This window comes from Serpula lacrymans (genome assembly GCF_000218685.1).
Source record: "Serpula lacrymans var. lacrymans S7.9 unplaced genomic scaffold SERLAscaffold_9, whole genome shotgun sequence".
NCBI classification, from domain to species: Eukaryota; Fungi; Basidiomycota; class Agaricomycetes; order Boletales; family Serpulaceae; genus Serpula; species Serpula lacrymans.
The window spans coordinates 1,086,780-1,102,204 of record NW_006763298.1 but is presented as its reverse complement, the minus strand read 5'-3'; the positions used below and the strand labels follow the sequence as shown (position 1 = coordinate 1,102,204).

General features: G+C 48.4%; 7 protein-coding genes across 7 annotated transcripts; 5 read left to right on the top strand and 2 right to left on the bottom strand.

The window, feature by feature from the left end:
- Positions 1-993: 993 nt before the first annotated feature.
- SERLADRAFT_471666 (uncharacterized protein) lies at positions 994-2,739 on the top strand (the record flags this gene model as incomplete). The annotated part of the gene is made up of 3 exons (XM_007320204.1): positions 994-1,280; positions 1,344-1,475; positions 1,536-2,739. The coding sequence occupies 3 exons, from the start codon at positions 1,006-1,008 to the stop codon at positions 2,416-2,418; spliced, it is 1,290 nt and encodes a 429-aa protein (XP_007320266.1).
- Positions 2,740-3,279: 540 nt separating this feature from the next.
- On the bottom strand, positions 3,280-7,254 carry SERLADRAFT_416527 (uncharacterized protein; the record flags this gene model as incomplete). Its single annotated transcript, XM_007320203.1, has 7 exons — positions 3,280-5,035; positions 5,087-5,496; positions 5,553-5,727; positions 5,778-6,112; positions 6,172-6,381; positions 6,434-6,940; positions 7,078-7,254. 7 exons carry the CDS (start codon positions 7,252-7,254, stop codon positions 3,751-3,753), a joined length of 3,099 nt encoding a protein of 1,032 aa, XP_007320265.1.
- A 399-nt stretch (positions 7,255-7,653) lies between these two features.
- On the bottom strand, positions 7,654-8,868 carry SERLADRAFT_471662 (uncharacterized protein; the record flags this gene model as incomplete). The annotated part of the gene is made up of 6 exons (XM_007320202.1): positions 7,654-7,681; positions 7,797-7,954; positions 8,012-8,115; positions 8,176-8,315; positions 8,391-8,608; positions 8,687-8,868. The coding sequence occupies 3 exons, from the start codon at positions 8,409-8,411 to the stop codon at positions 8,109-8,111; spliced, it is 168 nt and encodes a 55-aa protein (XP_007320264.1).
- A 123-nt stretch (positions 8,869-8,991) lies between these two features.
- SERLADRAFT_393928 (uncharacterized protein) lies at positions 8,992-9,413 on the top strand (the record flags this gene model as incomplete). The annotated part of the gene is made up of 1 exon (XM_007320201.1): positions 8,992-9,413. A coding segment is annotated over one exon (179 nt), but the record flags the coding sequence as incomplete, so codon positions are not given.
- A 992-nt stretch (positions 9,414-10,405) lies between these two features.
- On the top strand, positions 10,406-10,908 carry SERLADRAFT_471660 (uncharacterized protein; the record flags this gene model as incomplete). The annotated part of the gene is made up of 2 exons (XM_007320200.1): positions 10,406-10,728; positions 10,799-10,908. A coding segment is annotated over one exon (160 nt), but the record flags the coding sequence as incomplete, so codon positions are not given.
- Positions 10,909-11,293: 385 nt separating this feature from the next.
- On the top strand, positions 11,294-11,726 carry SERLADRAFT_471659 (uncharacterized protein; the record flags this gene model as incomplete). Its single annotated transcript, XM_007320199.1, has 1 exon — positions 11,294-11,726. The coding sequence occupies one exon, from the start codon at positions 11,453-11,455 to the stop codon at positions 11,645-11,647; it is 195 nt and encodes a 64-aa protein (XP_007320261.1).
- Positions 11,727-12,185: 459 nt separating this feature from the next.
- Positions 12,186-15,420, top strand: SERLADRAFT_416526 (uncharacterized protein; the record flags this gene model as incomplete). Its single annotated transcript, XM_007320198.1, has 17 exons — positions 12,186-12,245; positions 12,282-12,362; positions 12,415-12,444; positions 12,498-12,515; positions 12,572-12,793; positions 12,852-12,931; positions 12,987-13,094; positions 13,154-13,167; positions 13,224-13,295; positions 13,351-13,432; positions 13,486-13,684; positions 13,738-13,804; positions 13,868-14,044; positions 14,104-14,245; positions 14,313-14,393; positions 14,455-14,613; positions 14,708-15,420. 17 exons carry the CDS (start codon positions 12,186-12,188, stop codon positions 14,868-14,870), a joined length of 1,755 nt encoding a protein of 584 aa, XP_007320260.1.
- Between the last annotated feature and the right edge of the window lie 5 nt (positions 15,421-15,425).

Genomic DNA, 15,425 nt, shown 5'->3' with positions numbered 1-15,425 from the left:
GGCCCAGAACAAGAAACCAAAATGTAAGGTTCCTGTTGTGCTTGTATTCTTCAAAGCGGTACTGAAGGTTTTGCTTAGTAACTGAGCTTTGATCTTTTATCGTAACGAAGCGCGTCCGAACGACGTGGAGCTTAGACATGACGCTTTCCGAGAACAAAAGCCTAAAAAACAATAGAAGCGTTCAAGCGTTCAGGTTGACTGGTGGACGGTTTCCCTAATATCAATGTGGCCACGTGGATATCTGGCCACTCGATATGGAAATTTGTGACTCCGCGAACTACTACAGGGACCCATATCCTGCTCATGTTCCACATTTTGAGCTTCTAAAAACATAGGACAATAGAATGTGGCCACGCGGGATGCCCGGTGTGGACCCTCGTCCACAGCCGATGTACAACACCGCAAAAGCGAATACTAGGGTCCGGGCACCTATAAGTAGCCCTTGGTAGGACCACCGCTTCCTCCTGGACTCCTTCTTCCTGAACTACCACCATCTACCACTAGAGACTCGAGACTCTCCCCTGCTAACTCAAAGCATCAAAGCTTCGTATCCCCCATCACAACCGCTTTACATCTACTGTCCTCCATTCTCGATACAGCTGTTTTATCTCGATGTCCGAAGAAAATCGCAGTCCTCCTCCTCAGGAACCTATACATCCTGACTCTCCGAGATACAAGGGCAAGTTCCCTATCGAAAGATTCCCCTCGCCTCCCTCCGATGGCTATGTCCACTACGTAGACGACGACGACGACGACGAAGCCGGCGAGGGTAGAGAACAAGCTATTGGCAGCGACGTCTTCTACCCCCCTCTCCTAGAGATAGTTTATCCCCCAAAAGCCCCCCTCGATATCAAAGACCCCACATGGCTCGCCACCATGCTCTACGACGTCCAGCGCCAGCGAAAGCACCTCACGCATCGCCTCGAGGATGCACGCGCCGAAGCTACCGCAGCGCTTCTCGAAGCCACCCTCGCTCAAAGCGAGCTCGACGAGGAGGCGAGAAAGATGCAAGCGTTCCTCAACCTCATTGCGAGAGTCGCCGGTAATAGTTATGTAGGACGTTTGATTAGAAGCGCAGAGTATGCGGTGAATCACACGCGCAATGGGAGTGGTGATGATGACAGTGAAAGTGATAGTCAGTCTGAAGGCAACGGTCATGAGAACGACGGCGATGCTGGCGGCGATGAGGGAGCGCAAGTGTCTGATGGTGCGTTGGATCGGAGCCACGACAGCGCAAATAGCGATGGCCGTAGCAGGAGTCGTAGCAATTCAGTTTCAAGGTCAGTTCATTCGTCTCTCCCCTTGACCACTTCACTGAATAATCCCCTTCTCCGCATGTCTAGCGGCTACAACGGCAAGGTGCCTTCCTCGCACGACCTCCATGCATACGTCTCGCAAAGTCCTCACAAATTCGAACGTCTGCCATCACCAGAGAGTGTCAATGAGGAAGACGGGCCCGCTGCTGAAACTCAATTGTCAGTATCCCCTTCTCATCGTGTCTTGCCCTCATTGACGAAAGCGTCGCATCACTCTAGCCCGCCCTCTGCTATCCCTCACAATTACAGCGTAAATCGCAAACGCTCTCGTGATGATCTCGAGGACATGTATGCCACACCGGGTCCGTCCACCGCTGCCCACCCCAGGGCAAGCAAGCGTTTACAAAAACAAAAAGCTGTCGACGCCCCTCTCGCTCCCCCGTCCGGATCCCGAAAACGTCCCCTCGAGATTGACGATGACAACGAATCGCTTGCCCCTTCGGAGTCTGCTAGCCAAAGAGGTTGGAAAGGCAAAGGAAAGGCCGTAGATAATGGACGGCAGAACAAGCGCCTTCGTCTAGAAGATGAAGAGGGTCACGACGAATCCAGCTCTTCAGTATTAGCCCAGTCGGCTGGTTGGTTCAAGTGGTTGAAATCCAGCGTTAGCGCTTCCCAGAGAGCATTGACCCCCATTCCTGACGCAGGTGACGAGCCTTCAGAAGAAGTAGAGTCTATCGGCTCTCACGCCGAATCCGAACCTGAACTTCAGTATCCATTCTCATCGGAGGAGTTGGCACTTGAACGTCTGTCTGCTGCAAGCAAGGTCCCGTATAGCGATTTGCACGACAACTTGTCAATGGTTCCTTCATTGCCTCAGTCGTCCCTCTCCTTGGAAGTTCAGCCTGTCGGTGCACTTTCCCTGGCCGTGCCTTCCGATGTCGTCCCATACACTGGCCCCAGTTCCGCCTCCGACGTCGTCGTTCTATCCAGCCGCGAAGCCCGAGTTCGCTCGCTCCGCCCTCGGCCTGAAGTAAAGGCAGACGCTGGAAAGAAGCTCCTTCAGATTGACCGAAGGAGAGGTGCCCCACTCAGGCGTGATCCATGGCGCATTCGGGAGAAGGATGGTGAAATAGAGCTCCATCATGTCGATTCTGACTTTTGAATTGTGAATCAGTTTTGTTATTTTTTGATTTTTTTTTTCTTTCTCTTTCTCGGTGAAAATTACTGTACTTGGATTCTGTATATTTGAAGCATTCGTCTCATCTTCTCTTTCTCTCGTCACACTTACAAGCTTACGAGCAAGCAATTCGTGCACTATACCTTAGACTGGAATTTTGGAGCCCTCAATATATTCTTCAGCTTACTTACCACTCTTCCCGAGCGACTACGAATCACGACAAGATCGCATTCGTTCTTCGCAGAACAGAACACGCAAAAAGCAGCACGGCTCAAATTAGAGCTGTCAACATATCTGATACTATTTCACAATGAATTTTGAACCGTTCTCGTTACCTTTAGGTTTTTTTCTGAATCCCTTTTCTTTCTTGGTGACCGCTACTGTACTTATATGCCATACTTGAAGCATCCGTCCACTGGCATATTCTATTCCTCTCATCACATTTACAAGCACCAAGCACTTCGTGCACTATACTTTAGACCGGAACCCCTCGATATATCCCACAACTTACTTACCAGTCTTTCTCAGTCACAACGTTTCAGTACGACGAGATCGCATTCGTTCTTTTGCGCAAAAAAAGAACACCACAAAAAGCAGCACAGCCGAAATCTGAGCTGCCAACACATCTGGTACTATTTCACATGATTCGTGAATCGTACTTGTTATTAGATTTTTTTTCTTTTTTCTTCCATCTTTTACTGTACTTATATTCCGTATACTTGAAGCATTCCGTCTCATTTTCTATTTCTTTCATCACACTTACAAGCACTTTGTGCACTATACCTTAGATTGGAATTTGGAGCCCTCAATATAAACCCACAACTTACTTACTATGATTTCTGAGTGATGAGTCGATGTGAGATTGCATTCGTTCTTTGCAAAGCAGAACATGAGAAAAAGTAGCACAATTGAGCGGAAAACATAAGTGGTACTATTTCCCCTGAGTCATGATATTTCGACGTGAGTGGAGACGTGGTTTGAACAGTGAGTGACAATACACAAGAACCTAACATGCACGACCCATAACTGTACGTCAGTGTCAATTTTGAAGGACCAATTTATCTATCCGAGTCACGATTGAGATGTTCGAGTGTGAGCAGAGGATACTATTCACAAAAAAAGGAGGGTATGAGAAGTATGAAACACTTCAGAATACCTAACTAACATACATGACCGGAAAGCACATGAAACAGATTGTAGAGTAGAGAAGAGCAATAAAGACAAAATGACTTGAATGGTGAATGGACAGTAAGGGAGAACCCCGCAAATATCGTATGGGAACAAACTCATAGTAGAAGGAAAAGCCTCTCACTCTCCCTAATAACCTCCTTGCGAGTTCCCCACCGGCTGCTGGTGCTGCAGAGCCGGCGAAGCCATCTTCAAAGTTGGCGTTTGCAGGTGCGGTGAAGACTGCTGTGGGAGTTGTGTCAAGGCCGTAGAGAGAGATGGAGGGCTATGCTGAAGATGTGGTGAAACGGAATGTGAAGTGAGCTGACCACCTCCCATCATATGACCAACCGATGAAGGCATACTGCTGATACTCGTCCCACGACCCGATGCTCGCGATCCATTTGCAGATGGGGTTCGAGCGGGTAGAGCCATTTGATGGACATTGGGACTGGGCATGCCCCCAGCGACAGGATCATTGCTTAGGGCCATTTGCTGCTGGGAGGGAGAAGCGAGTTGTGCCCATTGCCGTGTAGGCGGCAATTTGAGGTTGAGATTGTTCCCAAGCTGCACGTTAAAATGCTGCGCATTAGGTACAACGTGTCCCACGTAGGAACCTGGCAAGGTGCGACCAGATGCGTGCAGTGCATTAGGATCTTGACCAGCAAATGCTACTTTCAAACTTTGCATTTGTTGCGCACTAAGGCCATTATGCTGTCTGTTTGCGTGGTGCATATATGGTGAGCCATTTGCCATGGGCGGATAGCCATTCATCGGTGTGACATGATACCCATTAGGAATGGTGATAGCGGCAGGATGTTGGTTATCCGACTTTGGGCGGACGGGAGACTGTGTAGGTTGGGCGACATCTACATTCGCGGCCATGTTCACCTCGTTCTGTGCCTGAGACACACCGTTAGGAGGCGCACCGTTTGCGGCAGCAGTCAACTTTATCGAATCGCCATCGGCAGGAATATGAGAGTTGTGATTGACGCCGTTCACACCGTTAGTAGCGACTCCTGTAGGGGGATGCGGTGGTGAGGAATGCGAAGGAAGATTATTGGCCGCCATATTTGCAGCGGTAGGAGAAGACATGGGAGGACGCATACCTCCATTGGAGGATATGCGGAGATGGGATACAGACGAAGGGGGCTGCATGGCTTTAACGTGGGCTTGCATCGATATCGGGACACCGTTGGGAAGTGGCGATGAAAGTGGAAGTGAACCCAAGGGTCGAGATGTCTGTATGCCTGACCCGGAAGGATAAGGCCTGGCAATGGCTTGCATCTCTCTTCGCATTGGCGGTTGCATACCCATTCGGAATGGTGCGACGGCCTGATGACGGCCTTCAGCAGTAGAAAGTACAATAGTGGGATCGTTCAGCAGGTCTTGCTGGTCCCGGTCTTGAATAAGTGTCATCGCGTGTCGAAGATATCTGTGGACAAGGTCAGTTCATGTGACTGATTCCAGATGATCGTTTATTTACCTTGGTTCGTAATCATCAATGAGGACCCTGTCTTGCTCATCAGGCCCTTCAGGGCCGACGACAGGAGAATCGTCGTCATCAAATCGCCACCTCTCGTGTAACTTGGACACCCGTTCTTCATCGCCGTCGTCATCAAATTGTCTCATCCGACGCATGAACTCCGCTTTGCGGTCACTGACACCACTGCTTGAACTCTGATGTAGAGCAGGCAGTTTGACAAGTGAGTCGTGACGGTCGAGACAAAGACGACGAGCGCGAGCGAAACGAATTCTGAGGTATCGAACATGACTGGATGTATCGTCGTCGTCCTCTTCATCCCGGCCAAGTAATGATGGTGACGTTGAACGAGAAGCAAAGAAAGGTTTCCAATGGCGTTGAGTATAAGGAACGGGAGATGGTTGATATGGATTCTGTAAATGAGGAGAAATTAACAGAGTGTATGGGCATCAAAAAATATGGATCTCACTGTGAGTAAATCCTCCCACTGGTGATCCCTCTCCTTTTGCCGGGCCATGTCTCGATCCACAGCACCGGTGATCATGGTGTACCGCTCTTTGGGACGAATGAGGGCCTCCAATTGCATAGCAGGCGAGTTCAGGTCGTTGCTGTCCCTTGGGCGCAATTTTAGTCCGGTTGCACGGCTAGACAATGATCAGCATAAAAATATGAATAGTACGAAATGTAAACATACTTCATGTTCTCCACCTTGGGTTTCTTTGGTACTCTCTCCTTGTCGTGCAACAAATCCTCGTCTTCTTTGCTGCCCAACGAGGAAAACTTCCTCTTCATATTGACAAACTCCATTCGTTTTTCCCATACTTGAATAGCTTGCTGGGCTGCATCCTTCTTGATATTCTCCCGGGTCAAAACACTCTTGGCGAGCTCCAAAGAAATAGACAGCTCGGATTGCAGACGCAACAACTTGTCCGAAGACGTGGCTTGTGAAGCGCGCGTTTTGCGGACTGCCTTGATTTCACGCCTCCGGAAACATATATACGATTCGTTAATGACATCTGCCTCGTCAAACTGAAGGAAGGTTTAATTAATTAGACACGGGCACATCTTTGAGAGGGTAGTGGACTTACATTCAGAGCTGGAATAATCCTGTGGCCACCCCGCTCGATCCGTCTTTCTCGCCAGTAAGGATAAATCATCCTAGCTAAACGAAGGAGCTGTGCAGACGACGGGATCCATGACGGGACAGTGAACGAAGTAAAGATGGCCGGTGTGAACGGTGAGGTAAAAGTGTCCTGATACTCTGAAAAGGGCGGAAACGTCATGCCCTGCTCGAGGCCCTTTTACAAAACGTCAGGACATAGACAAGGCCAATAACAACGAATAACCTACATGATGAAGGAACTCCGTCTTCTCGTGCGTGACCTTCTCGAAGAGCCCCATAATAAGCTCGAACTCATCCTCAGACATCACCATAGGCTGCGCCACATCTGGCTCCTTTCCTTTCGCTTTTGCACTCCGTTGAGTAGAACCTGACCTGGTTGTAGTTCCGGGCACCGAGAATGCACCTTGCGCACTGGTGCCTTCACCCCGTGCCTCCTCATTATTACGATCAAACCACTCCTTGTCGCGCTCATCCATAAAATAGGCAAAGCCATCGACAAGAGCATGAGCACACGCCTCGTCTACAGTTTCAGAGGATTTGATGTACGACACAGGATCCTTCCATCGACCAGAGGGATAGAATTCTTCATAATTATCGACGACGCCTGTTGAATCTGGGGTGGGGATAAAGGCAGCAGGTGCTGTACTGACTTTTTCGGCGGCTCCTCGGGTTGAACGTACAACCGACTGGTGTCTCTGCGACGCCGCCGACAACACCGCCTGCAAGTGGTGCTCCTGGGGGGGTTGGGAAAAAGTATGAGTCAGCAATCCGATAACAAGATTCCCACGGCGCCAGCCAATCAGAGAGTGCCACGTAACGAAGTTCAACAAGGAGGACACGACGACGAAAGACGAGGAAAAAGAAGACTCACATTGGCGTCCTCAGCATCAACACCGGCAGTGCTGACAATCCTGGCCTTCTCCTCGTCCTCATCCAGCACGAGGGGGTCTGCATCGATGTTGCCATGATATACTTTGAGGCGAGTCTTGTTGGTGACACGATTGCGATTCCTGAGAGTCGAGGTGCCCAGATTGTGATTACGGGGCATATCATGGAGAATGCTACGAGGCAATATGGAATAAGCTATGCTGGACGAGCAAAAGTTCTATGGGTCGTCGTCGACGGCGGCGGCGCTGGGGTCGGAGAATTGGCCGAAAAGTCTTCGGGCCGAGACAATAAAACCGCAGGAGACTGACAAATCAGGCGTTTCTCCGCTATTTGGCTGTAAACAAAATGCCTGGTGGCTGAGTTTTTACCTGGTTTCGGCGGGGGCTGTAAACAAATAGTACGTATAGGCGCTACGTCAGAGATGTACACTATAGCAGAGGCTTGACAGAGAATAACTGCCACGGAAGCCGTTATATATATCTGGATTTTCATGTCGGAGAGCTCAAGTGCAGTGTGCAATATATGTCTTTGTTTCCGTGGCAGCAACTCGTGGTATTGAGGAATGCACAAAGCGTAGCCCTGTAAATGTTGAAGGTTACTGAAAGTGTCAATGAAAGCGAGATAACAACACATACCTATGAATACCTAATGATAATCTAGCGTTAGCATACCATACCCATGGAAACATCAATCATTGAGCTCACCATTATTCCTGTGGCCGGTTGGGCCAGTCCAGCCACTAAGTCAGCCCCAAGAAACGCAATCTTTCAACAACACGTGCCCAACTACACTTCTCAGATCCGCAAGAGGTCGATTTCCTTGTCGTGAAAGGAGGCTGGAGTGGCCATCGTTGCTGCAGACTTCGCAAAACGAGATGGTCAGAGCGATGAAAATGACCCCTCGTAGATGAAACGCACCCAAACAAGGCTACGGCATATGAAACGCCGACACCGGCCTAAAACCTGCTATGTTGGAGTTTACTACAGACAAAACTCACGGACAATCAAACAACATTCACGACCTAAAAGACATCGCCATAACCTCAGTAATCGATATGATAACGATCCAATAAAATCCTCACTGTGGCAAGACTCTGATCAACTTGTGAGATCGTGTCAATTTGAATTTCGAAAAGCCACGTTGGTTCAGTGCGACTAAAATTTTATCCCGCAACTGTCCTGCGATATATTGCACAACCACGGCGATAAGTGGGACATAATCCTGGAAAGATGTGAGCAAGAATCTCAAAGCGAGCAAGGCGTAGTACGAGCTGAGATAACGCATAATGAAACCTACCACGTCGTGACTACCCTTCATGTCGACACTACACCTTGCTCAGTACAGTGCATATAGACATTGAATCTTTGTTGAAGCATTAGTATGGCTTAAGTGTGAAGGATCCGAATGGAAATGCCGGTGCGGGCATCAGGGAATCACCCCGATATATGTCGCATTTCGTACTAACCCCCCGACGAAAAAAGGAGATCTCAATCCTCACCAGGATCAGTGAACACCTACAATCAAAATAAAACCCAGCAAAAACCCTCATCAGTTTCTCCATCCCGCACAGAAGAAAGTGCCTGAGACGTCACCTTGCTAATATCAAGCAAAGACCGGATCGTCATAAGGTCTAATAAAAATAGCCCAAGAATGGAGATATGCCAGAAAGAAGGTTGGGAAAGCTTAAATGGAACGTTTGTCGCATGATAGAGGTGAAAGCGGACGAGGCAGGCGTGAAGGAGCGATGGAGGCAATGAGCAAGCTCTACGCCCTCACTGGCACCCTTCGGTCCCTTCCACGAGTTCGCGTGGCGAGCCACGTGGATCGACTCTATACTGTAAGGCTTAACCCTAACCCCTCGTTGGAGGCTTGCCAGAAAAAAATAACAAGCCTTTGCATAGGAAAGTCTTGCTGTCACTGACACTGAAAGATGGCAACTGATTCAGAACTGTTGAGCGCTGAGCTCATTGGCTAACCACCTCGCTTGGGCTGTACACCGATATCCTGCTCGCATTATGACTTGGCTACTGTCCTATAACTTGTCTTCCGCACATCAGGTCCGAGTCGACCTGCCAAACAGCGGACGACTTCATATCAAACACACGAAAGGAAAAATCAACCAACCCCAACACTTCGTTTTTTCATCTGGGACCCTGCCAGTGTGCACACACACCGCACTTGCCAAGACACATAGGTGGATTATCGACCTACACGGGGCGCATCGAGTTGATTGTGGGCCCCGTGCCGGCGGTACAGTAAACCGTGACAGAGCGTGTTTATTTTTCACCTCCATGAGTACTATATGCTCCCCCCCTTTATACCAAACGACCACTACATAAAGGAGATCTGGCGGATGGTTTTATGGATGAGTTAAATTATCTATTCTCTGGTCAAGCTGACCTTGGCAGGAGCAAAGTAAGCAGTTCAGCATATTAGTGCTTTTCAATCCCTTACTTACATTGACCGAACCGCCCCTTCATCAATGTAGAAAGCTGTATAACATTCCGTACATTGACATTGACATTGACATTGGTGACATTGTTGATAATGTATCTCTAAGATACGGTCCTTCCGCTCCATATGAGGAGTACAGTACTGCTTCCGTCTACATGGTTACTTGCCTCATCGAGACTTCTTGTCACTTTTCAGACAGACAGACCGGCCTGTCTCCTACGCCGACGTGTGACTGACAACTTTCCAGCCAGGAGAAAGCATACCTCCGAACCTCATATTCGGTTCTCCTAATATCTCAAGTGGAGTATCAGAAGCTTATTTTAGGACCGCTATCATCCGCTTTCGCCCAATCACCCTTTTCATCTACATCTGCTAGGCACATTCATTTCTGCGAGTGGGGGCACCAATACCCTCATGATGCATGATGCCCGTATATCTCATTCGAACGCCGAAGGACATATCAATAGCTTTCCGCGGCGTACTCAGAAATCTCCGTTGCCTCTTCCTGTCTCACCTCTGTTCAACATTGCGAACACAACTGCATCTCACGATGCTGCGAAAACGTTTATCCGTGGTTATATGTGCTTCTGTAACGATACTTTCCCATTGCTGTTCAATGGTCGCGGACGAAGGCTATGCAAGCGAAACTGTAGATATACTTCTGGTCACACGTTCTCATCGATATATTTGAGTAAGTTATTTCGAGAATGGGATTATGGCATTTAGAGTTGGCATCAATTCTCTTGGAAGTTCCTGGTCCTTTCTTTACAGCCAATGCCCTGGATCCTCTTCTTGCCGTAAATCCTGCAAAGCTGTATCAAAGGACTCGGATGCTGGCATCGGTAAGTCAAGCTGTTAACGTTGAAGCAGAGATATCTTTTCACTTGCTGTGGCGCCTTCGAGTTGTTGCGGTTTCATGCACTGCAGCCATTTTTTCTCTCTTGCTGTGGACAAGGACATACCTATTTACAGAGCATCTTTCGGGCCACGAATAGCCTGACTATATATCCTAAATGAACGGATGTCTTTAGAAATCCTGTTAACGGAGTCGATTAATGATCCTGCGTTGATAAGACGGGGTTGGATCCCTTTGAGCGAGATGAAAGTTGCTGGGCGTCGCGGTTACCAGGAAAGGGAACGATTCTAATTTTTGGGATCTTGGGAGCACCTACATTACCCCGTATGTACTTAATTTCCACTTTTGTTGCTGACTTCTTCGTATTGATAGAGCATCACGTGGTGCCTTTTAGCAGCTTTTATGTGCCTTCTATCAGCGTTTTGTACGTCGTTGAGAGAAGGTTTGCAAAGCGCTAGAAGTTTGACAGAACGAATGGTTAGTCCTGAAACATCATGATGATAAGCTCTCCGTTGATACCAGCAACATAAGGCGCCCGATCGAGGACTAGGAAATGGAAACCAAGGTCGGACCGAGTTACTGCATGGTCTTTCATCTTATCAAGGAGTGACACGCTGTACCGTCGGCGAGGGGGATGAATGAAACTTCTTGCAGGGTTCCCAGAGCGTTGGGAAGTTGTTTCATTTGACTGTTCAATAAGTTGCAGATGATGATGAGATGATGATCGTCGTTGGAGCACTCAAAGTGAGAACTTGACCCAGATTATGTGATGCTTTTGCCATCTCGAGCCCGAGGACGGACGTGGGGCGGCAATGGAGAAAGGTTCGAATCGAGACTCGGGGTCCAAGAATAGTGGAAATGATCGTGAGGAAATGATCATCGATAGTGGGTGGATCCAATGGGTTGGCTGTGTTGAGTACGTTGGAAAGTGTGATTCTATAGGATGCTTCCGATATAGACATAGTAATGGCATCAACACGAGGCACTTCATTTGCGTACACTTACCTCTAGATTACTCTTCTGAGGGACACTAATAGTACAATAGTGAATGGTGGTCCGATTTAAAATTGAAGGACAGTCAGCAGTTCGGTGGTTACTGAAAGGCCCGATATTAAGAGGGCACGAGGTTGTTAGTCGAGAGAATTCTATGGTGGAAGTTACGGTGGTGAAACTGTATTTTTCGAATGTCGTAGTAGTGTTCTTTGCAGCTAGCAAAATGAAAGGATATGGTGCTATTGTGTGACGTGGCAGAGAAGCCAAAACGTTGGTGCGAGTGTCGCATTGGCGTACTGAGGTGAACTGGTGGCAACTGATAGAGACCCGGTATACTAGGTCGTACTGCGAGCCAAGATAAAGAGAGTGCAGACCCTCGATACGGCGATGCGGGTAGACCGGGCTTGGTTCTATTTCCCTATCTGTCTCCGGATGGATTAGTTTGCCGGGTGAGATGACGTCTATGGCAGGAAGAGGCCGGTGGCAGTTCCAGATATGGGAAGTATGCAGCATATGGGTTCTTTATGTGGCGTGGCAATAAACGTAAGATGATCACGCTGGGCAACAACTTTAAAAGTCGACATTTGATTGATCGGCATGAGCCGCTATAGGGCCGTCCTGCTCAATCTGAGATCTGTGTTTTGGGTACTAGAATATTGCTAGCATGCCTCTCCAGGTTTACCCAGGCCTTCAGTCCTCTTCGTACTCCCAACCCTCAACTTAACGAGGTCCTACTTTCCTTTATATATTTCTCTCCTTCCTCTTTTTTACCCCCCTCATCTGTCGAGATGATCACTTTCTTCGATAGGCTCAACGCTCAGGTATACTCTCCCCTCTTTCTCTGCGCAGTGCGTTGCTCACTTGCGCTGGCACTCTCTTAACAGGTCGCCGCTTCATCGGTCGGGACATGGTTTCGTCTCGAAGGCTCAGGTCATGTTCGTGAACGTGAAGGTTCCAGATTCCTGGTATGCCAATATGTCCTTTACTACCTTTCGTTTCGCTCATTCACTCTGTCAGACCGAAATCAGAGCTGGCGTTACTACATGGGTAAGCAAGTTGTTCACTAATCTTAGTCCAGGCTAACTGAAGCGTAACCACAGGCAGCTATGGCTTACATTGTATGTCCTCATATCTCAATCACGTTCATACGTTTTGACCTTATGTGTCTTGCAAGATATCCGTTAACGCGTCTATTATCTCCGATACTGGAGGAACCTGTGTCTGCACCTCCCCAAACTTCTGTGCAACCGATGACGTTTACCTGAGTTGCGTGGCAGAGGTCAAACGCGACCTCATCACAACTTCTGCTGCTGTCTCTGCTCTGGCTTCTGTTCTCATGGGTGCTCTCGCAAATTTACCTGTCGGCATGGCACCAGGAATGGGTCTCAATGCATATGTGCGTTCTCTTCTGCACTCACGCTCTCCATACTTCGCAGTGGCTTATCGACTCCCAGTTTGCATACTCCGTTGTAGGTTATCACGGAAGTGGCTTCATTTCATACCGTGAGGCACTCGCAGCTGTATTTTTAGAAGGGTACGCGTGCTTTCCGTTATCAATGAAGCTTCCCGTTTTCTCACCATGTCCCCAGGTGGGTATTCTTTTTCCTTTCCCTTCTCGGCCTTCGGCAATGGCTGGCACGTATTATGCCGCAATCTCTTGTGCTTGCGGTCGGTGCTGGTATTGGCTTGTACATCGCGTAAGTCGGTCAACGTTCTTAGAAACTCAAGGTACTGATAAGTTAATGTCCCTGATCAGTTTTATTGGTTTAAGTGAGTGCTCATGGACGATTCAGCGGATCTATCTTTGACATCGATCTATTCTAAAGCATCTGGCGGTCTTAATGTAATCGGGGGTAGTACCACTAATTTCGTTGGTTTGGGTGGATGTAACTCAAACGGTGAGTCTCATCATACACGACGGAGACTTGTCATGTATTGACATATTCTTCTCAGACTGGGTTGACGGCCTGGATTATTACTGTGGGTCCAAAGTTATGCGGAGCCCCACAGTCTGGCTCGGTATCTTCGTCGGAGGGTGAGTGTTTGTCGTTTTCAACATTCGCAGCAAAGACTTATCGTATCCTTTAGTATCCTCACTGTCATCCTGATGCTTTACCGCGTCAAGGGCGCCATCATCATCGGTATCTTCCTCACTTCGATCATTTCATGGCCGCGCCCAACCTCTGTGACATACTTTCCTCACACCGCTGCTGGTGATGACCTCTTCAATTTCTTCAAACAAGTCGTTACGTTCCATCCTTTGACCAAAATCGGGAACGCCCTTGATGTAAGGCTCCGTCGCTCCCATCCTTTCTCGATGCTGATTTTGTTTGTCTTCAGTACACTAGTTACAAGAATGGTAATGTGTGGTATGCCCTTGTCACGTTCCTCTACGTCGATATTTTAGGTAAGCTGGGCTTCATTATTGATTTCAGCCAACAGCACTTACACGCTCATCGCTACCCTTCAGACACAACCGGTACTCTTTACTCCATGGCTAAATTCGCGGGCCTGCGTGACCCTGTTACACTCGACTTTGAAAACTCTACCATCGCATATTGCGTCGACGCCTTCTCCATCAGCATGGGCGCTCTGATGGGCACCAGTCCCGTAACTGCATTTATTGAAAGTGCCACTGGTATCTCTGGTGCGGAACCTTTGTTTTTCGACGCTCGCAGTTCGAAGCTTGCTGACACGGTAGCGTAGAGGGTGGAAAGACTGGTATTACAGCTGTCGTCACCGGACTCTTATTCTTCGTTTCCGTCTTCTTCGCTCCCATATTTGCATCGATCCCTTCATGGGCTACGGGTGGTGCACTTGTTATCGTGGGCTCGTTGATGATCCGAACGTGAGTATCACTTTTCGATCAGCAATCAAGAGAGTTTAACGTGAACTCACCAATGATCATCTGTTAGTGTGCGAGACATCAACTGGGACTACATTGGTGATGCAGTCCCTGCGTTCCTTACCATCCTCATGATCCCAATGTCATACAAGTACGTCGCGTCTCCTTGTACATCGTTTGTGGTTATAATTGACCTTTTTACCTTGCACTAGCATCGCCTATGGTGTCATCACTGGGATCTTCTCCTACGTTATCATCAACGGCTCCGTCTGGATCGTGCGCAAAGCCAGCCACAACCGCATTTCGCCGCCCAGCTACGACGCCTCAGAGCCTTGGGTGATCCCTCCAGGTGGAATCATCCCCCCTTACATGTAAGTTTTTACGCTTTTTGCACCCTGTCGCTGTGTTGGCGAGGTCGCGAAAACTGATTGATGATTGATGGACTGACTGGCTTGCCTTTACTAGGAAAGTCCTTCTCGCACGTTACCGAAGGAGGAACGAGGGTAGTGGTGGCGACTACCCATTCCAAGTGCGAAACCGTCAACGTTCGCTCTCCGTCGATACCGCATCACAAGACAACGGAGAGGGCGCGAAAGCCTCTAGCTACGCAGAGACCGCCGAAAAGTAAATAATCCTCGAGCCCTACCCTGCACTCTCCACCCTGCACTTTCCCTACACCTTGCAGCCCCCATCCAAAGTCCTTCTGCGATGCCCGTTCCCCATCTCCCATCTTCAAAATTTGAAAATGGTTCAGAGTCTACAAAGGATGCGGACTTGTCTCTCTCCCTCTCTCCTCCCCAGCAACTTCGGAGTCCCATCCGTCCTGTCCTTCACGTGTTCATAAAAATGTTTTGTAAACTGAGATTTCTCTGACTTTGTTTTTATTGTCTATTCTGTTACTTTTTTTTAAAATATCTGTTATCTGTTTATCTGTTTTCTACCCTATCTAGCTCATACTCGAGGGTGTGTGTGGTGCCGGCGGACGGTGCTTCACCCCAGCGTGGTTTTTTATATATAGTGTATCGTATTGCTTGGACAAGGTATCGTATTACTTGGACAAGTTGTGAAAAAGTTGGGTGGAGGTTGTTGTCGATGTTGTTGTTGTTGTTGTTTTTGGAATAGATGTGTTTTACTTTATGTTTCTTCCGACAACATGCATGACATTGTATTGTGCTGTCTCCAC